This window comes from Enhydra lutris, unplaced genomic scaffold, assembly GCF_002288905.1.
Source record: "Enhydra lutris kenyoni isolate GAN:26980312 unplaced genomic scaffold, ASM228890v2 scaffoldscaffold13, whole genome shotgun sequence".
Classification (NCBI taxonomy): Eukaryota; Metazoa; Chordata; class Mammalia; order Carnivora; family Mustelidae; genus Enhydra; species Enhydra lutris.
In genome coordinates this window covers 7,938,209-7,962,179 of record NW_019154097.1, presented here as the reverse complement: position 1 = coordinate 7,962,179, position 23,971 = coordinate 7,938,209, and the positions used below count along the sequence as shown (strand labels likewise).

Genomic DNA, 23,971 nt, shown 5'->3' with positions numbered 1-23,971 from the left:
GAAACAGCAGGGGAGGAGATAAACATATACTAAGCATTTATGTTCCATCCATTCTTTCCGTTCCTCACACTAACACTACAAGTAGAGAGCGGTGTTTGCACTTAGCTGATGGGGGAAACTGAGGCTCAGTGAGATAATGTGACTTGGTCTGGGCTCACACACTCACAGCTAATTATTAGAAGAGCTGGGATTTGAACCAGGGTCTTTCTGAGCCCCTCATATCATGTGTTCTCCCCAGTTATATGTGTACAATAAAAGTCCAATCAGTTAGACTTTTCAGAGGTGTTCTAATTTAGTTTTCTGATTACCTGACAGAGCAGTCAAAAACTTCCTGTTGCTAACCCTTATTAAAACTCTTTAGCCTCGGGGCGCCTGGGTGGCTCAGGGGTTAAGCCTCTGCCTTCAGCTCAGGTCGTGATCTCAGGGTCCTGGGATCGAGCCCCGGGATCCAGCCCGGCATTGGGCTCTCTGCTCAGCAGGGAGCCTGCTTCCCCCTCTCTCTGCCTGCCTCTCTGCCTACTTGTGATCTCTGTCAAATAAATAAAATCTTAAAAAAAAACAAAAACTCTTTAGCCTCTTGCTGGGTTGGCTGATCCCACCAGCCTGGAAGAGCCATGTGGCTCCCACTCCATTTACACAGTGAGTCCAGAACTTTCCTGCTCTATGCTGAGGTGTGGGTGGGGAGGGGGGCAACTGAGTGGTGGGGAATCAGCACAGGGGGGTCTGAGTGAGGTTGGGGGCCTCAGGACAAAGCCACCAGCTGCAGCTGGAGCAGGGAGGTGCTGCCCGGGAACCAGGAACCAGGAACCAAGAACCAGGAACCAGGAACCAGGAACCAGGAACCGGTAACCAGTGGGGGCCCTGCCTTGGGCGGGAGGCTGAGGGGGTAAGACCAAAGAGGAAGGAGTGGCTGAAGAGGTAGGAGGGGCTGCCTCAGGGTAGGGAGGATTTCAACAAGAGTCTGGAAGCCGAAGTGTGAAATACTACCTAGAGAAGAGGCCAGTGGTTCTCTATAGTGGGTTCAGGGAATGGAGGTAAAACCAAGCAAGAGGTGAAGGTCATAGGCATATGCTGCGGGACAGCCCTGGATGCCAGGGAAAGGGGGCAGGGGCGAAGTAGGGGTCCTGAAGAGAAACTAAGGCTCATATTCACTTGAAACAGAACGGATCAAAGTGGAAAATGCCAAACATAGACACATGTGGGGGCGAAATATAATCCTCCCGATGACTGGGAAGGCAACCCCAGACACCAGGTGGTTCCATCTTCACACTCACCCTCAGCAGCTCCTCACTGCGCACCAGATCGCCAGAGCCAGAGCCGACGTCCAAGCCCCAGCCCAGGCCAGAGCCCTCGGCCTCAGCTCCTACCTGGAGAGAGAAGAAGTTCCCACCACTTGGTTTCACCTGCCACTCCCTAAGGACAGCCTTGTCGCCAAAAGTCTTTCCTTACTCTGTAGCCCTGTAACTCCAGCTGCCAACCTTCCTTCTGGCCTTTTCTCCTGTTCCCTTCTACCCCTCCCCTCCTCCCCCACCAAGTCCTGCTGCACAGCCAACGGGCAGCCCGTCCTTGAACATACTGTGCTCGTTCGCATCTTCTCAGCCTCACTTCCTGCCTTCCAAACCCCTACTCATCCTTCGAGGCCTAGTTCTACTGTCACCACTTCCAGGAAGCCCTCCCACCCCATTTCCAGGTGGAGGCGGAATTCATTTCTCCCTACTCTGTGTTCCTCACCAACCTCTGCTGAGGTCTCGATTTGGTGGTAGGACCACCCGACTTGAAGCTCAGTTGTGTGTTTGTCTGTCAGCCCCTCCAGACTAGGACCCCTCCAGGGTTGGCCCATCCTGAGATACCGCTGGATGTCCAGTATCTTGGCACAAGATCTGATACCAGGAAGGTACTCAGTGCTTACTTGTTGAATGCCATCAAATTCCTCCAAAGAACAAAAGGGAATTTCTAAAAACCCCTTTCTGGGACTTAATTCCTGAGCCCAAGAACCAGGTGAGGCTGAACTCAATCACAGAACGTGCACGGAGCACACACGCCAAGGCCACGAGAAGAAGCAGGGCTGGAGGTCCGGGCTGGGTTGAGAAAGGAGCAGTGGTATGGGAGAAGGAAGGTGGGGACTGCGGGGGCTTGCTGACACCGTCTGAGGGACCAGCTAGACTCGGGGCTTGGAGACGGACTGGATGCGGGGTGGGAGGCAGAGGGCCCCTGGAGGAGGCTTCCTGATTTCTGTCTTGGTATCCAGGAAGGTGGGGCACCACTCCCAGAAACGGGGCATCCTGAGGGAGGAACAGATCTGGGGCACTGCAAAAAGTCGTTCAGGATGTGGTTGAGAGACGTACGGGCCGTTCAGAGCACCGGATATAAACGGGATGTAAAGAGACTCCGCTCCTGAGCTCACTGAGGGTTCTGACAGAGGTGAAGGCCCCACGTGTCACTGGAAGACACCCTGAACCTTGGGCTGGGCCTTTCTTGGCTTCCCAGCCCCTGCATGCTGTGTGTGCGCTGAGCCTGGGTGAGGGTCTCACCGTGGGTCTGGTCGGCCTGGCAGGTTCGGGATGGCCAGGAAGCCCCTCCCCAGCTTCAGCCTAAAGAGAACAAGATGGTCAATGGAGTGCTGGCCGCCCCCCCCCCCACACACACACACTGTCCCCTCTGCTCCCTGTAGAAACCGCTCATCTTTAAGAGGAGGCTTACGCAGGGAGGGAGAAGGCTTTGTTCCTCATAAGCCAGCCCAAGGGACACTCAACCACCCTGGGCTCAGGAGCCCTTCATCTCTGCATCACATGCATAGTGTGCATGGAATGATGGAAGGAAGGAGGCAGTAGGGACCCTCCCCATCCCATCAGCTAGGGTCCCCCCGCCCCAAGCCCTGGTCCAGGTGCGGCCGGAACAAGGTAGCCAAGCCCATGCGCCTCCCTCTGAAGTGGGTCCTGGCCACCCTGCTCCCCCCACCGGCCCTGCACCTTGTCCACAGGGTTGTAGGCCTGTCTCCCTGGGACCAGCGGCTTCTGGAGGGCAGGTGTGGCACCCGAATCTCCTCCAGGCCCCAGTGCCTGACACATGGCCCTTAGTGGGTACTCAGGAAATGCTTTCAGAGTGACAGGAATACCCACTTGGAAAGGAAAAGGAAGCAGAAAATGAGAAAATGCAGGATCCCAGGGGGCGTTCAGCGGTCACAAAGGGTGCAGAGAAATGGCTGCTCTGACAAAAAAGGTGACACAATGGTCTGAGCCACCAGAAGAAATGGAAACACGAACAGTACATTCGCACAGAGCCTGTGTGGTGTGACCTGCTCCTGGGAACTCTGCTAGCATCTGAAGTCCACCGAGAAGGCCAGCCTAAAAGGAGGACACCACCCTCCCCAGACCCCAAGCCCTCCCGCCCCTCCATCCCCACTGGCAGCCCCTCTGACCCTACCAGGGCCGGAACACCCTCCATCCGGGGGAGGGCGGGAGGGAGGCAAGAGGACCGGGACCAGCAGGCAGACCAAAAAGATCCCCAGAGGCAGCCAGGTTGCTGCCTCTGGCTAGAGCAGGCTCCAAGGGTGGGACCTCAGCAGGCTGGGGGGCTCCCAGGGGCCCTGGCCCTGGTTACCATGGGCACAGCCCCTCGGTGACAGTTCAACCTCACTGCTGCTTCAGGAACAGTCTGTTATCTGTCTGTGGGGACAGACACCAGACAAGGCACTCCCACCAACACCACCTGATTTCATCCTGACAACATCCTCGAGTGGTAGTCTCCGCCACCCCCATTTTACAGATGGAGAAACTGGAGCACAGAAGTAGCAAAGACCTCTCTGGAAATCCCACAACTCCCAAGAAGCAAACCCAAGTGTCTGAAGCCCCCATGCTCCTGGGCTTTCCCAGGAAGACAATCAGGGGCAGAGACGGGAGCCGAGCCAGAGAACACCAGAATTGGAAGGATCCTCTGATTACAGATGGGGAAACTGAGGCCTGCAGAGGTTAAGGCCACCGATCAATGAGGAGAGGTGGCCAGACCTGAGCCCAACACCTTTTATTTTTGGTTCTCCCGGACTCCCAATTCAGTCTCTTTGGGACTCAGTCCTCCTACTGCTTCTGCTATTTCCTTGATCAGAACTGACTCTATTTACCCCAAATAACACGCTCCAGTCACCTGACCAGAGCCAATGTATTCTCCAGAATGGTCACAGCACCAGCCTTTTCTGCTTGGGGCCCAACCTGCCCTTTCCTTCCCACATGTCCTCTCTGAGCCAAGAAAAGAAGATATCATTGAAACCTGGTCCATGTCCCAAAGACATGATGGAGCAGCTCAGCTCCGATGTGGGAGCCCTTTCGTGAGCTAAGTGTGGCCTGGGGGCTTGCAGTAAGCCCCCGCACAGAGGTTTGGCCACCTAGCCTCTGCTGTGCCCCTCAAACCCAGCAGACACTAGGGTCTTGGTAAGTATTCCCCTGACTAGTGGGAAGTCTTCCCTGACTAGTGGGAAGACTGTAGACATGGAGTGACCTCATTTGGACCACCTGGACCCTGATGACAGGCTTCCAGCTCATGTCTGAAGATGGGTGTCTGGGGACAGTGCAAAATACAAAGAGACAAAGTCCAGACAGTAAACCCTACTCATCTCCTGGGAGCTGTGTGACCCTAGGCAAACTGCCAGCCCTCTCTGGGCCTGCATACGTAATTGGTTGGGTGTAGCCAAGCATTAGGTAAGCTCTTCCATGTACTGATTCATGTGATTCTCACCACCACCCCCAAGAAAATATGTGTTAAGACCCCGTGTTACATAAACAGAGAGAGGTGAGAAATGCGTCACAGAGCTGTGGCAGAGCCAACCTTGGATGTCCCTATCCCCCACTGCCTTGGGTGACTTTGAGACTCACAAGGATCCTAAAGACGGCGTGGGTGCGCTCTTCACTGCCCCTACTGTGCCTTTAAAACATTTGCTCATGAACCGAGGCTTCCATTTCCCTTCCCTGCCGATTCCTGGCACAGTGACCTGTCTTAGGGGTGACCTGTCTTCATCAGTCACATGCCAGAGCAAACTACAATCGGTGTGGCTCCCCCTTTCCCCATTGTCCCCCTGCCTGGACTCTCCTTAGACCTTTCACAAATTCCCACTGTAAAAGTCATAAACACCTCTGGTGAAAACACCAGAATGTATTAGGAACCTGCCAGGCCTCCCCAGTCCTGCCACTTTGAGGACTCAACTGCTAACACTCAGGGAGGGTATTTCCTTCCAGAGTTCATGCGTGAGTTTATTTTTAAATAGTGAAGACCACAGAATGTACTCGAGCTTATAATCCATTTTCATCGTTCAATGTTATGTTGTATTTCTCCCACCATTAAATACTCCTAATAAGTGTAATTTTAATAGCTGCATAATGTTTCGTTATTTGAATATACTTTATTCGATCAACCCCCCTATGGTTTTCTCGTTAAACTGTGTCTGATTTTTTTCTATTATGGGTAATATGGAGATTAGCAAATGTGTCTACAACCAAGCCTTTTTACACAGCAGACTATCTCCTTTAGGACTGATTCCCAGAACAGGAGCCTCTGGGTCAATTTCTCCAAGAGGTTCTCATGAGTAGTGAGCCCAGCGGCATTGCCAGCAACGGGGCTGGTTTAACTAGACAATGCAGGGGGTTAGTCCTAGAGGGCTGTGACAGGTCCCACAGGTCACACACCGGTAGCCTGGGTCAAGGCTTTGAAAGTGCCGGTGACCGGGTGTGACTCTGGTCACTAGACTGTCCCTTGAAAATATTCACACCTGAAGAACAGCTTCCTTTAGATTCACAGCTGCCCGTGCTGGGAACCAGCTCTGGGGCTCTAGTTCCAAAGCACGAAGTTACAGCCCTTAAGTGAGGGCAACGCTGGGCATGCGTACAGAGCTTTCCAAACATTTCCAGACCTGCATCCTCTGACTCAGCCTCATAGCCGTCCTCCCGTGAAAAGGAGGGAATGAGGCCTAGGAAAAGAACGGGTTTGCTTGAGGTCATGCAGGTACGGCCCAGAATTACAGAAACTCGTGGGAGAAGGGGCATGGAGGTCACCCCCACACACCTCTGAGTCCCTGCTGAGTCTGAGAAGCTTCCCTGAGTCTGGGATGGGACTCACCTGACATCAGGGTCTTGGTGTCTTCAGCCAGCTCTGCCTGTTACAAAGTTCTCATCTGAACTTGGGGACAACTGGGGACATGAACCCAGGTGCCCTACCTTTTTACCTCTTGCTTTTTCCTCCACACTCTGTGGCTTCCTTGTGTGTTCCCATGTCGCAGGCCCCTCAAATGTCCAAATGTGGAACTTCATGAACCAAAATGAAACCCGCCTCTAAGCAAGCCAGGAGCAGGTCCCTCCCAGGATGCCGGCCTTTCTTTTTCCCCTCAATAAGACAGGTCACGCCAAATCTTTGCACCTCTACGCCACTCACCAGAGTGACTCCTCTCTCTGAAGCCACCGTGGGTATGGACAGTGGGGGCCCCTCTGGGGGGCTGCCATCCAGCTCTTCTGCCACAGTCCCGGGCAGGGGCTCCCTTGTTGCAGCTGCTGCTAGGTCCTCCTCTTCACCAGAACCCTGAAAAGCAAAACCAACAAGAGGCATCCCCTCACCTGGCCTGTGATGCAGCGCGCGGCAGGCTGCCCGTGAGTCTGGGTGACTGTCATTCCTACAGTGCCTGTCCAACCTCACAACACTTGCTTACCTTCAACCGTCGGTACACACAACATTCACAGAACCCTAGACTCAAAATTCCCCTCCCACACGTGCATCTCCTCTTCCCACGCATCCTCTGCCCACCCCACCCCCATCCCTAGCGACCCCTTCCGACTTGGCAGCACTCTGAGAAAATTCTTGGACAAAGCTAGGAAGTAGCAGGGTGTGGAACCTGATTCCCTGACCTGCTCTCTCACGCTCCTTCCAGGCACCCTGCCTCCCTCCAGGGGCGCCCACCCTGATCTGGGCTCTCCCAAAGCTGGGAAGGCCAGTGACTGCTCCTGTCCCAGGACGCTGACCCCTCTCCCTGCCGCGAGCCAGACAGAAAATGCCAGGAGACACTTACAGAAGCAACTGCTTGCTCAGGGGCCACTGTGGGTGTGGGAGGGGCCAGGCCACCGGTGGGGACCCCGCGAGTCTCCTCTTCCTCAGAAGTGCTGGGGGTCACTTCCGCTGCAGCTGCCGGTGTTGTGAACATTGCCTCCCCGGTTGCACCCTGAAACAAAAACGGCATGAATCGGCCCCTTCTTTTACCTGCCCTGCTTCAGCAGGTGTATGGCTGCAGGACAGGAAGCCACCGTGCCACCAGATAGATAACTCACGTGGCCATAGCTTTGCTCGAGCAAGACCCACCTTGACTCACAGAGACCCGGAAGGAACCCCAGGCTGAAGCGCACCTCTCAGGTCAGGGCACTCGTCCCCCAGACACCCCCATGGCACCCCGCTGCCCAGTGCTTTGGCTGGTTAAGGGTCCGACGAGCCACCCGGGGGGTGCTCCTGGGATGGTATTTTCTTGACAAAGTGGTATTTGAGCTGAACTTTGAAGGCTAAGCCAGGATTAAGGGCAGGGCAGAGGGAAGAAGAGGTTCAAGGTAGAGAGGAGAAGGTCTGGGCATGTTCAGGAAACTGAAGGAAGGTCAATCAGGTGGGAACACTGACAGCTGGGGAGACAGTGAACCAAGATGTGGTCACCAAGGCTGGCCAGGCTAGATCCGGAAAAGCCTTGTGGTCAGGGGCGGGGGAGCAGGGTCTGCAGTGACAGTGATGGGAAGCTCCAAGCAGAGGGCTGCCCCCACAGGAGGAGTTGGGGAGAGGACGGAGGACATGAGCCCGGGGCCTCAGCTATTGTCTGGACTGGGGACATGCTGTCTTAGTCCACAGGCTGGCACCAGGGAAGGGGAGAAGGAGGCAGGTACACAGTGGATTTAGATAGAAAACCAACAAGACCTGATGCTTGACAGGACGTGGGGAGTAAAATTCTGGATTGGCCAACTAGGAGGCAATGGTCCCAATCATTTGAGGTGGGGACACAACAGTGAACATAGGGAGTCCAGGTTTGAGTCTGAGTCTGAAGAACTTGCAGGACTGCCACTGTAATGACATTTTAGGGACAGACCTGCCACATGTCCTGAGATATTTGCATCCCACCTTCACGAGCTAGGAACACTATCTCCATGCTGCCTAAGAAAAAGGTTGAGGAGGCTTGGCCCTGCCCTTGACCCTGATCCCCTCTGCCCTCTGCCAGCCTGTGCTTGTGTCCAGAAATCGGCCATGGCTGTGCCATTACCTGTCCCGCCCACATCCAGGCTCCCCGACCCTGGCTCCTACCCCACCACTGGTGGAGGTGGTGGGTCCCTGAGACTGCCCCCACTCGCCGGCTCTCCACATCCCCCCAACTGGGCTCCCCACCGGCCTGCTGGGGCTGTCAGCACATGCAGTCCCCAAGCCAGCTGGGCTCTAGCACACGCATACCCCGGCCTTGGCCAGCTCCCCTTCAGAGAAGTGCCCCATTCAGGCTCCTTCAGGTGTGCTGAGCAGAATGAAGATGGGTCCTCAGAGTAGGTCAGGACCCGCCCAGCTATGAACTCAGCGCTGGGGCACTCTGCACCTCTTACCCATGTAATCCCTTCCCCGGCGTCCTGGATGGGCATGGATGGGGTCACTCCGCCTGCAGGTACCCTGCTGGCCTCCACTTCCCCGGCGGTGCTGCCGGCCTCCCCAGCTGCAGTGGCTGCTGAGCCTTCTTCAGCGTCTGCTCCCTGAGCAGGAAGACATCATGAGGGAGCTGGAGGCAGCAAACTGCCCCGCCCCGTGAGTGCCTGCCTGCTGGCACTTCCTGGCCCTCAAGGCACCTGCAGGTCCCAGACCTCACCTCATGCTAACGCCCTGAACATGGCACCCACACAGAAACCCACGCCTTGCACACCACTCGAGGCATGAGCCCTGGGTCAGCAGGCCACCTACGTGGTTCACTCCGTCCCTCGCCATCACCCTTGGTGCCGCTCACCGCCGTTCTTGCCTTCTCCCTTCTGCTCCTCCCAGAAGGAGGGCTGTCACCAATGCCCCAGTCGTGGTGCTGGGACAAAACCCAGGGACTCACAACGCCCAGGCTTCTTTCTTGTTAGAGGACTTGGCTGCCCTCACTGACAGCTTGCTCGTCTCACTCCCCTTCAACACCTCCCGCGTGCCTAACCCTGCGCTCCCCACAAGCACCAGCCGTCACGGGGGCAGATCCACCGGGTGCCTTACAAGCCCTTACTCACTGAGACTCGTGGCGGGAGAGGACATCACTGACCAAACCCAGAGCAACCCAATACCACCTGTTGCCCGGACCATGACAGCCTCCGGTACCAGGCCCGGCCTCCAGGCTTGCTTCTCCCACCCTTTCTCCACTTTCTAAGCCCTACTCTGACGAGGCCACTAGCCCGTCAGTGACTCACCACTTCTTTTTTTTTTTTTTTTAAGATTTTATTTATTTATTTGACAGACTGAGATCACAAGTAGGCAGAGAGGCAGAGAGAGAGGGGGAAGCAGGCTCCCCGCTGAGCAGAGAGCCTGATGCGGGGCTCGATCCCAGGACCCTGAGATCATGACCTGAGCCGAAGGCAGAGGCTTAACCCACTGAGCCACCCAGGTGCCCGACTTGCCACTTCTGAACACACTCCAGCTCCAACTCGTGGCTCCCCAGGTCTCAGGGGCTTCGCTGGCCACATTCCCTGCCCCTCTTGCTCACACATGCCCCTTGCATGTTCCTGTTGATGCCTCCAGGCCTCTGCTCCTGCTGGCCTGCCACCTGCTGGGCTCCTTGCAGGCATCCCCGTGGTCTTGCCTTTGGCATCCTTTCTTCAAGAAGGCTTCCAGGACCCTCAAGTCTGGGTTCTGGGCCCCTTTCGGTGCTTCTCCTATTGTACCTCTTAGAGCTCTGTCCCCAGGAACTGGTCTATCCTATTTACCTGTGCCCAGCATAACACATCTGTCCACAAACAGCTGCTGACTGATGCAGCAGAGCCCTCAGCCTTCAAATCGGTGTCCACTCAGACTGGATCCCACAAGGCCCCCACTCTGCATTCTGCAGATTGAGAAGGAAGACCAGTGACCGCTCCCACCCGAGATGGCCACCCTCCCCCAGAAATGGCATAAGCTCTGAGCTACTCACCAGAGTGACCCCTTCCCCTGTGTCTTCAGTGGACAAGGACAGGGCTGGCCCCCCGGTGGGCACACTGCTGGCCTCTGCTTCCCCAGTGGGGCTGGGGGGCAGCTCGGCCTTCCCGACCGCTGCTGTGGCCGCCAAACCTTCCTCAGCACGCACACTCTGAAACAAAAGCATCGTGAGGGACCATGTCACTGAGCCCGTGGCTCTGACCAGTGTGCCTGTGGCTGGACGGATCAGACTGCTCACACCCCTCTCCGTCAGCTTGTATTTCTGTAGCTTCCTTCTCTCACAGCGCTTTCTTATCTGTGACGTCACCCCCATACCACGACAGTCCCAGAATCCCAGAATGCCGGGGACAGGAGAGACTGCAAGGCAAACGGATCTCCTGTTTGATTCCAAGCATCTGTTTGCACATGCTCCATGACCGGGAGATCCCTGTCTCCTGGGTCACCCTGCTCCATCTCCAGACACTTCTGTCTAGACACATCTGTGTCCCTGTGACCTCCCCCAGGTACCCATCCAGGAGCCATAAAAACAAGTTGAAAGCCTTAGCCCCTGACGGAGATTCAGAGAGATGCAGGCAACAACACTGACCTCCCCAGGCTTCTCCAGACTGACCCCCCATGATTCATCTCTCCCTGTGACTCAGTTTCCTTGGGAAATGCTACACAGCTGATGCATGAAAGGGATACAGCAGTTTGGCTGCGAGTGGCATCAGACTATGTTATATCTCAGTTTCCAAAGGTTTTTTTTTTTTTTCTTTTAAATTTGGAGGGTGCGGGGGTCATTTTATTTTGTTTTGTTTCACAAAAAGTAGCTCTTTTGGATACTAAAACCACGAAGCTGATCAAAGGTAGATTTCCTTGCTGCAGTATTTATAAGGGGACAATCATAAGGAGGATATAAAGTGCAGTATTTCCCAAATGTATTTGACCACAGAACCTTTTCCCCTACAACATTATTCCTTGCATTAATCCCCACCGCCCCACAAAAAAAGAGAAGGTGGTGTCACAGATTTTAAAATGAGACTCTGCTTCAAATTGAGCTGAAGTCCCAAAAGCCTTACACTAAAGTATAATTAAGAACAGTTAATTCATTGTACAATTAAGTACACTTCACATGCCCGAAGGAGGGACCAGACCACTTGTGTGGGATGTACTAAGACACAAGAAAGGAAATCAGTTTTATCAAGGTTAGCTGCCACCTGCCTTCAGGCTATAGAGGAAAAGGTAAAGAATTCGTTTGGAGACAATCAGCGGTGTGCGGGGACCTTCTCCTCCCTTCTCCCCACTACAAACCATTTGTGAGCTGGATATGTGTTCCTTGGAAACTGAGAGACAAAGGGGCTGAATTTTGATATTATGCCAGACTAGACTTTGGAAAAAGCTGTGAAAATAGGTTATTATCAGGTGGCATCTGGGAGAGCATGAGAAGTGTCTGAGTTCCATCCCACGAATAACAGAAAGAATGAGCTGAATCTGTGGGATTTTAGCAGAAGTTGTTGTGAAAAGAAGACATTTGCTTTAATTTTGTACTTTACTGTGTCTAACATTTTAAAAAATTGGCTTTGCGGGTATAAAAGCCAATTACCCAACAACGGAGTGGACACGCACGTGTGCAATCAATCTGGTTCTGTCTAAAAGGGGCTCCAAAGGAAAAGGCTGTGTTCCTTCACAGATGAGCAGGAGGGAGGTGGTTACGGTGGGGAAGACCCGGCACCCATCCCCCGGGGAAGGTGTGAGGACCAGCTTGTGCTGCATCTCCTCCCCCTGACCTGGTGTGTGGTCTACTCTCCTCCGTACAAGGATGTTCAGCAAAACCCCCCTTGATTCTTTACCATGCCCCGTACAAGTTCCCATCAAGTCTGCAATGAGCAAACAAATTGACTACCGACTTGGCAAATGAAATTTACCACTCACTCACCTCTTCAGTGACGTGAATGAAGGCTCCACCCCCCGAACCAACGTCTGTACCGGGGGCACCGTCCGTAATGGGGGCACCGTCCGTAACGGGGGCACCGTCCATAGTATGAACTCCCTCCAGCGTGTCATTCAGGACCTCACCAGACCCTACGGAAACAGGCATTCTGTAATTGATGACTGTATTTTGCAACCTTGGAAAAGAATGAAGCATCGTTTTACCTATTAACTTGAAAAGATGTCCATAATATAGGATTAAGAGGGGAAAAAACCCAAGTTGCAGAAAAACCAACGTCAAAGGGCAGTATCACACCATGCTTCCATCAGCTCCAGTACCACTTGCATACGGGAACCCAGCTTTGCCGCTTACTAGGAATGTGACCTGTGGCGAGTCATTCAGCGGGGGCCTCAGGTTCCTCATCCATAAATTGGGAAGGATAATTCCTATTTTACAAGGGTGTTTGGAAGGTTATGTGCTACAAAGATTCAATAAATGAACACAAAAAAAAGAACTGAGGACTGTCCTTCAATAGAGTTAGCAATTTCATTAGCCATTCATAAATGTTCACTGTCAGTGTGGTTCCGTGTGTAAAGGGAAAAAAACTATGTGAGTGTACGTGTTTTTTTTTTAAGATTTTATTTTTTATTATTTATGAGAGAGAGAGATAGCGAGGGAGAGCATGAGCAGGGGGCTGGGAGAGGGAAAAGCAGGCTCCCCGCTGCGTAGGGAGCCCGATGGGGGGCTCGATCCCAGGACCCCGGGATCATGACCTGAGCTGAAGGCAGATGCTTAACTGACTGAGCCACCTAGGCATCCTTTGAGTATCCAAGTTTTATCATCATCATACATATATATATATAATTATCATTATATAATTAGTATGATTATTAAATAACACACGTAATATATAGAAACATATGTGTGTGCAGATAATCCACACAATGTTGGCTAACCCAAAAGGCTAAACACTGGTTTCCTCCAGAGGACAGGTAACGCAACTACTATTTTGGAGGGTTCATACAACTCTGCATTGCTTGAACTGTTACCAGTAGCACATATTTCTTTGCAATTTAAAAAACAAGTGGAGGGGCTCCTGGGTGGCTCAGTTGGTTAAGTGTGTGCCTTCGGCTCAGGTTATGATCCCAGGGTCCTGGGATCGAGCCCTGCATTGGGCTCCCTGCTCAGCAGAGGGCCTGCTTCTCCCTCTCCCACTCCTCCTGATTGTGTTCCTTCTCTCTGTGTGTCTCTGTCGCATAAATAAAATCTTTTAAAATTTTTATTTAAAAATTTAAAAAAATTTAAAATAAGTGGAGTCTTAAAGCAAAGAAAAAGAAATTATACTAATATGAATGTACACCTGTCATGGGCTGGGTCCCATGCTAAGCATATCCCATGTAGTACCCCATTTAATCCTCCCACTTGCCCACCTGTCCTACCCACAAGGACCTTCCCACCACCTGACATCTGGAGGAGCAGAGCCAGGACAGGGATTGCACGTCTCCAGGCTCCTCCCTATCACTCCAGGGCATGTGTGTGCTGCCCTGATGTACACATTAGCACCTTATTATGATTACCCCCATTTTGCTGAGGAGGAACAGGATCCCACAGAAAGTAAGTGACTAGAAGGGGCCCTGAAGCCAGGTCAGCCTGTCCTCCTGTCAGGCTAGGTCCATGCATGCTGTACGCACACATGTCCCAGGGTGAGAACAGTGTGGGCAGAGGAAGGTGCTGAAAGATCCCCCACCCCGCCAATCCTGGCAGGCATCACCGCTCTCTCTTGTCCTCCCGGATCTGGCCACCAGGGGGTGCTGTGCAAACAGTAGGCCAGACCCCAAACCTCCTGAGTCTCCACTCCTTGGAGGATGTTAATTGGAGAGTGGGGGGAGGGGTGCCCTGGGCCAAGATGGTGTCAGGAAAGCTTGGAATGAAACTACTAGGTAGCTTTCCCCAGACGGAGACAGAGCTCAGGGTTCAGGCCCCTTCCTCCTCACCATCTGGGCTGTCAATCCGACAGGAAGAACAGGAACGCTTCAGCAAGCTCTGCCTTTTCTCGGACAGTTACGGAGTCCGGCTGATGCCAGGGAACGGAAGAGCCAGTGTCTGGATCTGTGTCTCTGTCTGCATTGGCTCCCACCTCCTCGGCACTCACCCCCGAGTCCAGGAGAGCCTCCAGCCTGGCCCTGTAGCCTCTGCCGGCTCAGTGCCCCTCCTCAGAGATCCTAATTCCACCCAGGACAACGGCATTCACAATCCATAAAGCACTTGCACATCCCTGGCTGCACTCAACCCTCTAAACTACCTGGGAGGCAGGGATCGTGAACACTCCCAGAGGGCAGGTAAAGACTCTGAAGCTTGGGGCGCCTGGGTGGCTCAGTCCATTAAGCATCTGCCTTCAGCTCAGGTCATGATCCCAGGGTCCTGGGATCAGCCCCACATTGGGCTCCCTGCTCAGCGGGGAGCCTGCCTCTCCCTCTCCCCTGCCCCCGCACTCTCTCTCCAAATAAATAAATAAAATCTAAAAAAAAAAAAAAAAGATCTGAATTTTGGAAATATTAAGCAATGTGCCCCAGGCCCGAGAGCAAATAGGTAGCTAAGCAGGACTTCTGTCCAAGCTGTCTGCTGTTCCCAGTCTTCCCCGGCAACACCCCAACTCCGTGACGGTATTAAACGATGATACAAATTTTTTCCTCTTCAGTCCTGTATACCTTCTCTCTCCCAGAGACTTCCCAATTTAGTTGTTAAAATAATGTGCATTTACTGATGGCAGAAGTGAGAAGAATGATACACAGGATTACAGAAGGCTTGTTAAACCAGAGGTAAAGACAGAAAAGCCAGCCAAAATCCTACCACCCAGATAATACTTAGAACATTTTGTTGTCTATTACTCTCTCTCTCTCTCTCTCTCTCACACACACACACACACACACAAGCACACGGCTATATATAAATAGATATAAATAATATACTCAAAGTTAGGGTTGCAGCACACAGAGTTCTGAAATGTGCTTTCCTTGTGGCGTTTCGCACGAGTCCGTCCCCGGGTCCTTACATCTCCTGCATCATCAATATCAAGGCCGTACACATGCATGAAAGGCAGCTTGCCCAGCCAATCTTTCCCACGGGCAGAGCGGGTTTCTATCTGTGCCTTCTGCCCTGCACGTTGGTGCTCTGGCGCGGGCAGTAATCTCAGTCCAAAGCCAATATGCCTCTAATAAGGGCAAGAAGTGCAGATCCCTCTCAGCCTTGGACACATGTCACGCTGCTGCCTGGGGGTCACAGCTGATCTTGGGTTTTGACCAGTGTCCTCCGCACACGTTGGGGGACAAGGGTCAGGGGTGAGAGCCCTGGATGGGGACACAGGAGGCCAGAGCACCCCCAGGGCCTGCTACTGACTTGTGGGTGCCTGCCTGCCCCTCTCCAGCCACCAGTTTCCACTGTGGGCCCCACAGGAGTTCAGAGGACCTGATCCTATCCTCTGAGAGTCAGGAGTTTGTGGCCAAAGCTGGGAAGGGTGGGCATTCTGAAGTCGGGCCTGGGCCTGAGGTCTGTCCCACCACTCAGCAGCTGTGTGACTGTGGGCTTCTCACTTACATTTTCAAGCATCCGTTTTTCCACCCATAAAATACTGGCCAATAATCCCAACCAGGACATGGACCACCAGGATTGGAGATGAAGTATGTGAGCACTTGGTGCAAAGCAGGTATTTAATTAACAGCACATTACTGCAAGCTTTTCTGTTGGAACTCAAGCCCTTCCAGAGTCTGGGGGTCAAAAGCTCAAGTATCAGGGGCTCCTGGGTGGTTCAATGAGTTCAGCCTCTGCCTTTGGCTCAGGTCATGATCTCAGGGTCCTGGGATCCAGCCCCACACAGGGCTCCCTGCTTCTCCCTCTGCCTCTGTCCCTCCCCTACTCTAGCACACAGACACATACACAGTCTCTCTCTCAAATAAATAAATAAACTCTTAAAAGAAAAAAAAGTTCAAGTATCCAAGTTCAAATGTAGGTCTGCCCTTTACAAGCCAAAGAGCCCCAGCTAGGTCACCTAACTTTTCTGAGTTGATTTCCTCATCTTGTTTATAAAATGAGGATGGTTCTAGTTCCTTCCTCGAAGGACAGAGGGGAAGGTTCCATGAGAGGCTCTAGAGGGCATACATCGCGCAGGCTGAGCACACAGGCGTCACCTCATGAAAGACCGCTGTGGGTGAAGGCGCAGTGGGTACTTGCCTTGCTCTAGGCCGCTGTGCTCGGTGATGCTCAAGTTGGTGGTTTCCAGAGTCCCCTCAGATACAAGCTCACCAGAAAGTTCGGCATCATCAGAAGGAGGTGATGGAATTGGAGGTGTGTTTATGGGTTCCACTTCTGCTTCTTTAGACTGAAGAGAGGAAAAACGAGACCCAAAAGGATTCACTTGGGAGGAAAGCAGGATAAATGGTAGGGATTTTCACTGGAGGAAATAAAACGTCCACGACCCACTGAACAAACCCAGAAAAAATGCCTGGACCTGCCTGTTACATACGTAGGCTATCGCTAAACCTCCCAGGACCTTAGCAAGGGGCATACTAGGGGTCATGAAATTCTGTTCTGTTCACAGTAAGACTCGGTTCATCTCGGCTGACATTCAAGCACAAGGACCCTGCATCCCAGGTCAGCGCAGAGGACATGATCAATAGAGATCTCTTAGATGAGGGAATGAACGAGTAAACAGAGGAACCCGGGTGTCCTCAGTAAAAACCATATAAATCCAAGGCCAGATGTGTACTGCGCGCCTGAGAAATAGAAGAGGGGGGTGAGTTCCTTCCAAGGAAACTTCAGGATCTGGGCAGCTTTTCCAAAAGCAGTCAATGTCTTAATGAACTTTACCAAGTAGAGAAAAATGAATAGACAAAACCCCCGCAACAGTTGGAAACACAGCCCGGCTTCAAGATCTCAGCAGAAATCCTGATGGGGGTGGGGCACAAAGGTCATAACACCATCCCTCAACCCAGGATCAGGGAGGAGCTCCTAAGCCCAGGGCTTGGGGATGTTCACAGTCTCATCCCTTCCTGAGCTCAAGGAGCTGCGGGTGGTGAATGGAAGGGACCACCGTTGGCCCTGTGGTCTGAACAGGAAACCACCCAGCCACTGAGATTTTTAGAGCTGATTTGTTACGGCAGCATGACTTGACTATCCTGACTAATAACAAGATTATTTCCTTTCAGAATCTAGTATACAAAGAGTAAGTCTCTGGTCCATTAGAACAAAGGGGATTCTTACGGGCACCATAACCTGGGATTCAATGGTTCAGTTCTTACGATCAAATTTAGGTCCAATCTCTGCACTCTGCTTACTGGCTATGTTTTGTTGGGCAAGTCGTGTAACCTTCCTCTTTGTAAAATGGGACAATGGTGCCTGCTCACGGGGTAGAAAGCTTGTGGAGGTGTTCAGGACAGAGCCGGGCCCATAGTATGAACCCACATATGGTAGCTATTATTCACATCACTGGAATTTCAAATTTTTGAAAAAGAACAACCCCTCACTAACGCTTTTCTTTGGGTGTCGGTATTAAAGGTGACTGCCTTATCCAGCCTGTCCGCCGAAACCTTCTTTTGTCAAACTTGTGAGGTAGCAAATGCTCAAGGCAGAGCGTGAATCTGGCCCCTGGTTCGGGCCAGGGGTCCTGTGTCCAACAGGTGTCCGCTGGTTCTCAGGGGCTCGTGTGGACGCGGAACCTGTGTGGCTGATGACAAAACGGGACTGTCGAGTCTCAAGACTTTGTGTTAAAAGCATAGAGGTTGGCTGAGCCTCTCTCGCATTTGCAAACACAGTTGTTCTTTCCACGTGTATTTCCAGAGGCCCAATTGTGCGCCAGGTCCTCCGCCGAAACCCAGGGATACAGAAATGGAGAAAAAAGACAGAGTGTCTACCCTCTCATTGTTGGACTGTGGGGAGACCCAGACTCAGACATGGTGTGGCTGAATGTGGCGTGTGAGGGCAGAGGGGAGAGTTGAGGATGGAAGGAAGGCTCCGACAAGGGGCTGGGGACTGGATCCTGAAGGGGGAAGTTAGGAATTGGCCAGGTAGGGTGGGGGGTGTGGGCAGGGCCCTCCAAGCAGATGGATGGCCGGGACCAAGGCCTGGACAAAGGGGTTACAAAGATTACAGAGCCTGGGAAAACTGGGCATTTAGGTGTGGCTAGAGCAGAGGTCCTGGCTGTGGATCAGAATCACCAGCAGAGCTTTCATAAGTACAGTCCCTTGAACCTCACTCCAGAACCCCTGAATCTGAATGTCCAGGTATACAGCCAAGAAGCAAGTGTCCCCTACCGCTGCCCCACCGCCACCCGCCCAGACACACACGCAATTCCGATGCACAGCCAGGGCTCAGAACCATAAGGGCATTAATTCTAACTCAGCATAATAGAACTTTCCAGAAATGGAAAGGGGTGTCAAGAGAAGCTGACTTAGGGGGAAGCATGGGGTAGCAGGGACTCCTGCCCTAAATGGGGAAAGAGGTGAGGAAGGCTGGCTTTTTAAGTCCCTCACTGCTCAGACAGCCCATGATTCAGTTTGCTGCTCATGGCTTGTGTCTTGCAGGGTGGCAGGCTGGAAGGGGTGAGGACAGGGAAGTGAGATTCATTCCAAGAGAGAAGCCAGACAGAGATGGGAGGGGAAGGTCTGTGAGAAGAGGGAAACTCCCTGTCCTGGAGGGGTGGCCACAGAGTGGAGCCACGGAGCCCTTCCAGGAGATGGTGATGCCACTGACAGAGCCCTAGTCACGAGCTAGAGACCTAGCTCTCCACCTCTGGGCTGGGCAGCCCTGGGGACAAAGGTTTCCCCTCCTCTGTGCCTCAGGGCCTTCTCTGAGGAATGAATGGAAAAGCACCCCCCAGCAAACAGCAAAGGGAGCGAACAGACACTCTGCAGGACCCTTGCCAGGAGGAACGGGACTCCAATCCCAGGAACACACCAGTTAGCTCCAGACCCACCACCCAGATAGAATTCTGTTGAGGACTAAGGGCAACCACAGCAGCTTGGTATGTCCAGCACCCCCAGTCACCAGCCAACCTGGAAGCAGGGGGCAGGAGGGGGCCCCAAGAGGACAGGGCACTCTAGCACAATAAACTTATCAGTCAAGGGTGACACCCACCACCACACGCTGCCGTGTGCTGCCATGTGCCGGGCGCTGCCCCGGGCAGCAGCTGCAGGGGAGGTCTGCTACATCTCAGTGGAGGTGGGGGAAGTGATAGACTCATGGTCAAGGACCAGAAAGGGGCGGAGCTGAACCACACCCAGAGGGACTCCCATACGCCCCAGTTATCTCAGCACCACTGAGGACAGTGAGGCTAGGAAGTCTAGGAAGGAAAGTGTTCCGTGGGGGGAGGCGGGCAGGGGCCACTGAGTCCCTCAGCTGACTTCTCTTCAGATCCTGGAGGGATGTTTCTTACCTCCTCTCAGCTGCAGCATGCTTGTGCACCTGCCCTGCCCTGGAGGCCTGAGGTCCTGACATCACCGCTGCCTGACTCTGCTCCCTGAGCTTCTGTCACCACCTCCCCCCCACCAACCCCCCGTGCAAGGTGGTTGGAAGAATTAAATCAAGTCACATATACACAAGCACCAGGCCCACAGCAGGCAGAGAAATGCTGGTCCTCTTCCATCCCCTCCCTTCTCCCACCCCTGTCCAGAGTGCCCAGCGTTAATGCCTCCTCCACCAGAAAGTCCTCCTTGACCCATTCCTGCCACCATGATCATCTTATGCTCTCAAACCTCACTCCCCTTTCCTGCCCCTCTCGCAAGGCCACCATGTGTTACTGGCATCCCTGCCTGAGCTGAACTCAAGCCTTGCTGTGACCTCGTGCACTGGGGGACAACATCAGGCTAGAAGACCCAAGGGACCACCGCTCTGTGCCCTGCTGCAGGTGCCCTGGACACACCAGTGGTGGGGTGGGGGGCAGAGCTGTGGCACACAGGGTTACAACTTTGCCCAGAGCAGCCACCATCACCATCACCACACAGGCCACCTCGGACCCTTGCTTCCTCTGCCCTTGCTGCCCTAGAGCTGGCTGTAGTCCTAGGGATGAAACTTGACTACACCGCCCGGGCCAGAAGCACAGGGCTGCAGCCTGAGAACTGGATGGGGCATCAGGGGGCCCATGCTCTACCCTCAGATCTGCCCAGGCACCCAAGGGGCAGTCTCATCCCCTGTCTGGGCCTCAGTCTGCCCACCTGTACAAAGGGCAGTCTCCCATATACCTCTGGACAGAAAGAGGAGAACTTTATGTGCCACCCCCTGCACTACGGGACTACAGTTCCATTCTGCCCCACCCAAACCTCTGTCACCAAAAGTCTATAATCTATAGCCTCTGCCTTATTCCCTTGCTTTCTTTTATCAGAGATGAATCTGTAGAATGTGTCAGCACAGTCGAGGAGATTTCTGGGCTTCTGTGTTCAATGACTCAGACCCTGCTGGCTGTTTTCACTAAAATAGGCTCCTGCTGCCCCCACCGTCTGACTCAGTACTTTCAAAACCACTTCCTCGTCTGGGCCACAGAGTACATTCCCAGGAGGGAGGAGGCCCCAGTCACTGCGAGGACGGTGCCTTTCCCATGGGAGCAGAAGGGAGCTCCTGGGAAGGCTCTGCATGTCCCAGGAGAGGGGGCCCTGCCTTCTTTCTCAGAGCCCAGAGCCCGGAACAAATGTCATGCCAGCCACCATTTAGGGCCACTTCCCTCGTGCCTGACGCCAGGCCCTGACCCTGCACTGCTTCCTCTGACCCTCCTAACACGTCCTCGAGACGGGACTCTGAACAGCATTTTATGGAAGAGCAGCAGAAGCCCAGAGAAGCTGAGTATGCTACCTAAGCTCACAGAGCCGGGAGGCACAAGAGCACAATGTTTACCTTTGGACAGTACTCTTGTGGCCATGGCACATGGTGGCCAGGAGATACGGACATTCCAGGGCACTGGGGCTGTGGCCAAATACCCTGGGCCAGGACTTTCCTGACCTCCCCAGGTAAGCCCACAATTGAAGCCACAGATCTGAGAACAGAGATGTCAGGCCCGGGCACGCTCCATTGACTCTGGGCCCCTAAGAGCTGGCGGAGAAGGTACAGTGCGGCTTGAGTACTCACCGGGGCTTGAGTGTAGGTGACCGCTTCCAAGATCTCAGCGACTCCCTCTGTGTCCTGAAGCCCGCTGGCCTCTCCTGACGCCTGTGTGGAGACAAATGATAGCAGCAGAGGGCAAGTCACAGAGGGTCACTCCTTTGGAGAAACTGTGCACGTGTACATGTGTGTGTGTGTGTGAGAGAGAGAGAGAGAGAGAGAAAGAGAGAAAGAGATGGACAGAGAGAGGAATTGAGAGCGAGCACATATATAGTCGCTATTCTTTTCACTGTTCCTTCCATATTTTATTGTTCACGCAGACAAAAACCTAGTCAATATACAGTTTCTCTAATATCATTTTGTGATATTAGATGATATTATCTAATATCATTTTGTCCAGGTCCTTTCAACCTCTGCCAAAGGGACTCTCATTTGCATGGCTGCCACACAAATGTTACACTGGAGAACCATGACATTTGGAGAATGTCTTCCTATTGCTACCTTGTCTTCATAATGAGCCACCTGATGTCAGCCAAGGAGCCTGAGGGCCATCATTTTGTAACGAATACCCTATTCTTGGACTCTCGGGCAGCTTCTACTTTTCCAGTACCAACAGCAACGCAGAGAGAAGGGAATGCATATACGTAAGGGCTCCCTTCTCCCAGCTTCACAGGAATGTCAGGCCAGGATCACGGCCTCGGGGAGAGCCAACATTCTTACAGAGCCAAATTCCACCTCTGAAGGGTTTCCCCACTAAATGGGCAGCATTTTTTTCTAAATGAATAAAATCAACTTTTGCTTTGCTTTGGGGGTGACACCCCCCAAAGAGAAACAGAGGTTCCAGGAATATGGCACGCTGTGCTCGCTTCTGAATTTTTGCATCAAGCTGAGGCTTCTGCCTGAAACGCCTTTTCTTTCTCATCCGGCGGATACTTGCTTGTCATTGGTCAGGTATCAGCTCCTCCCTTGCCTACTCTGGTCCCTCTTCTTTCACCTTCGTGCCCCCCACCCAACACAGAGAGCTTGGGTTTGAGGACCACGTAGGTCACCCCACGGTTCTGTCACTGCCTCTGGGTGCAGAAGTGGCGTGAGCAGCTTGAGGACGGAGACAGCTGCCAGCGTATCTCGGTATTTCCAGCATCCCCCAGGACTGTCACCTAGCAGGGACTCAGTAGATCCTGGGGGAAGGGAGGGAAGCAGAAGGGAAGGGGGGCACGAAAGGACCCATCTTTTTCCCTGCCTACCACTCCATCCCCAACTTAGGAACGGATTCATTTGCCAAGCATAAAAGCTAAATTTAGGCTCATTTTTATAGGAATTTACACTCATGTCTTAGAGTTTTAACTTCGATTTTAGAATCCTGATACCCTTTCTTGGCAGGAAGTCTGGAAACCAGGCCACAGACTGCCACAGCCACCGGAGAACCTAACACCTTAGAAGAAAGGCAACCCTCCCCCAACCCCCCCCCCCCCCACAAAAGAGATGGCTGAAGCTCTTAAAAAAATAAAGCCAAAAAGCCCAAAATAGGACTTGAGGCAACACTTGACAAGTTGAAGGATTTTAGAGACTCGGTGACGTTGCGGGAGAGGAATTGCCTGGGCGTCCAGCCCTCCCTGGCCGACCGGAGTCTGGGGGTGGGGGGCGGTGGGGGATGGGGGCTCACCGAGGACTCTTCAGACTCACACAGCTCCTCAGGGATCCTGGGGTCAGGGTGGACGGTGAGCTGCTGTATAGAGCCCTGGGGGGAGAGCACAGGGTCAGAAGCCACCACCTGCTCGTCCACCGCACGACAAGTGGCAAGCTTGACTGTTCTTGCAACGGAGCCCAGGCCACCAAGTGAGAAGACAGGCGCGAGAATGCACTGCCTGGGGCCATGACCACGGAACAAGCCACCTCTTGGCCCACTCTCCTTTGGGGGCGGGGGTCCTGGTTGGGCCAATGTAAGATGAGCTCCGCTAGCTGGAGAAGCCCCTGAAGGCTACTGTGTCCAAGGTACAGACTCCCAGCAGCCTCCTACCTGGTCCCAGGTCCCCAGCCTGTCTGTGGCAGGCCCTGGGATGCCCGTCTCCCCTCTTCCAGAAAGTGTCGAAGCTCCTTGGCAGGCAGGCCTCGTGGGAAGAAGAGCGGCCAGCCAGCCTCCCGGCCTCCACCCCCACTTCCTCTCTCCACCCCTGACAGTCCGTTCTCCATGATGCTCCCAAAGTGAGTGTGGAAAAACTGTAACTGGATTTTCACTTCTTCAGACTCCCTGACGGTCTTGCGCTCTCCTACTGTCCCGCTGTCCTGCTGTCCTACAAGTAAACACAAACTCTGACCCCTGGTACCACCCTGTATCACTCAGCCAAGGAATCAGTAAGCAGGTGTATTGACTAGATGCGTAACTACTTAGAGATTTTCTTAGAATGGCTTATTCATAAAAGCCTGTTTTGACAGGAAAGTTAATTTTCTGCTTATTTTTTTCAGAACACACTGTCCAAATGGAGAGAGAAAGGCTACCTGTCCTGCTGGCATTCTGGCATTCTCCACCTTCACAGAAATTACTTAAATGTACGTGACACTCCTCTCCAAAGGTAACAACAACCAAAAAAATTGCTGAATAAATAATAAACCTTCCTCTTTTTATCGTGTCTTAAAATGCACAAAAAGCTTTTACTCAGACCATCCCACTTGAGTCTACCACTCCATGGCGTAGGTTTGCTTATCATCGTGCCCAGATAAGAAGACCCAGAGAGAATTGGAGGATCCACGCTCTAACATCACCAGGCTAAATTGAAAACAGGACCGGAATCTAGGTTTGGGGTCCCAGGACTAGCGCTCTTGCCACGGCACACACATGCCTCTCTG

The 23,971-nt window shown here is 53.1% G+C and overlaps 1 protein-coding gene across 2 annotated transcripts in view; it reads right to left on the bottom strand.

Annotated features, from left to right (window-relative positions):
• The window catches only part of LOC111145762 (collagen type XV alpha 1 chain), a 102,296-nt gene that overhangs the window by 41,364 nt on the left and 36,961 nt on the right, over positions 1–23,971 (bottom strand). Inside the window, exons 4-13 of one of the 2 annotated variants that reach the window (XM_022500948.1) lie at positions 22,791–22,865; positions 21,155–21,235; positions 16,274–16,421; positions 12,053–12,198; positions 10,133–10,288; positions 8,592–8,735; positions 7,043–7,192; positions 6,415–6,558; positions 2,532–2,591; positions 1,275–1,367 (exon numbers count right to left, since the gene is read on the bottom strand). In XM_022500948.1, the coding sequence (XP_022356656.1) occupies positions 1,275–1,367; positions 2,532–2,591; positions 6,415–6,558; positions 7,043–7,192; positions 8,592–8,735; positions 10,133–10,288; positions 12,053–12,198; positions 16,274–16,421; positions 21,155–21,235; positions 22,791–22,865 (1,197 nt within the window). The remainder of the gene's footprint in view (positions 1–1,274; positions 1,368–2,531; positions 2,592–6,414; positions 6,559–7,042; positions 7,193–8,591; positions 8,736–10,132; positions 10,289–12,052; positions 12,199–16,273; positions 16,422–21,154; positions 21,236–22,790; positions 22,866–23,971) is intronic. The other variant, XM_022500949.1, reaches the window with a different exon arrangement.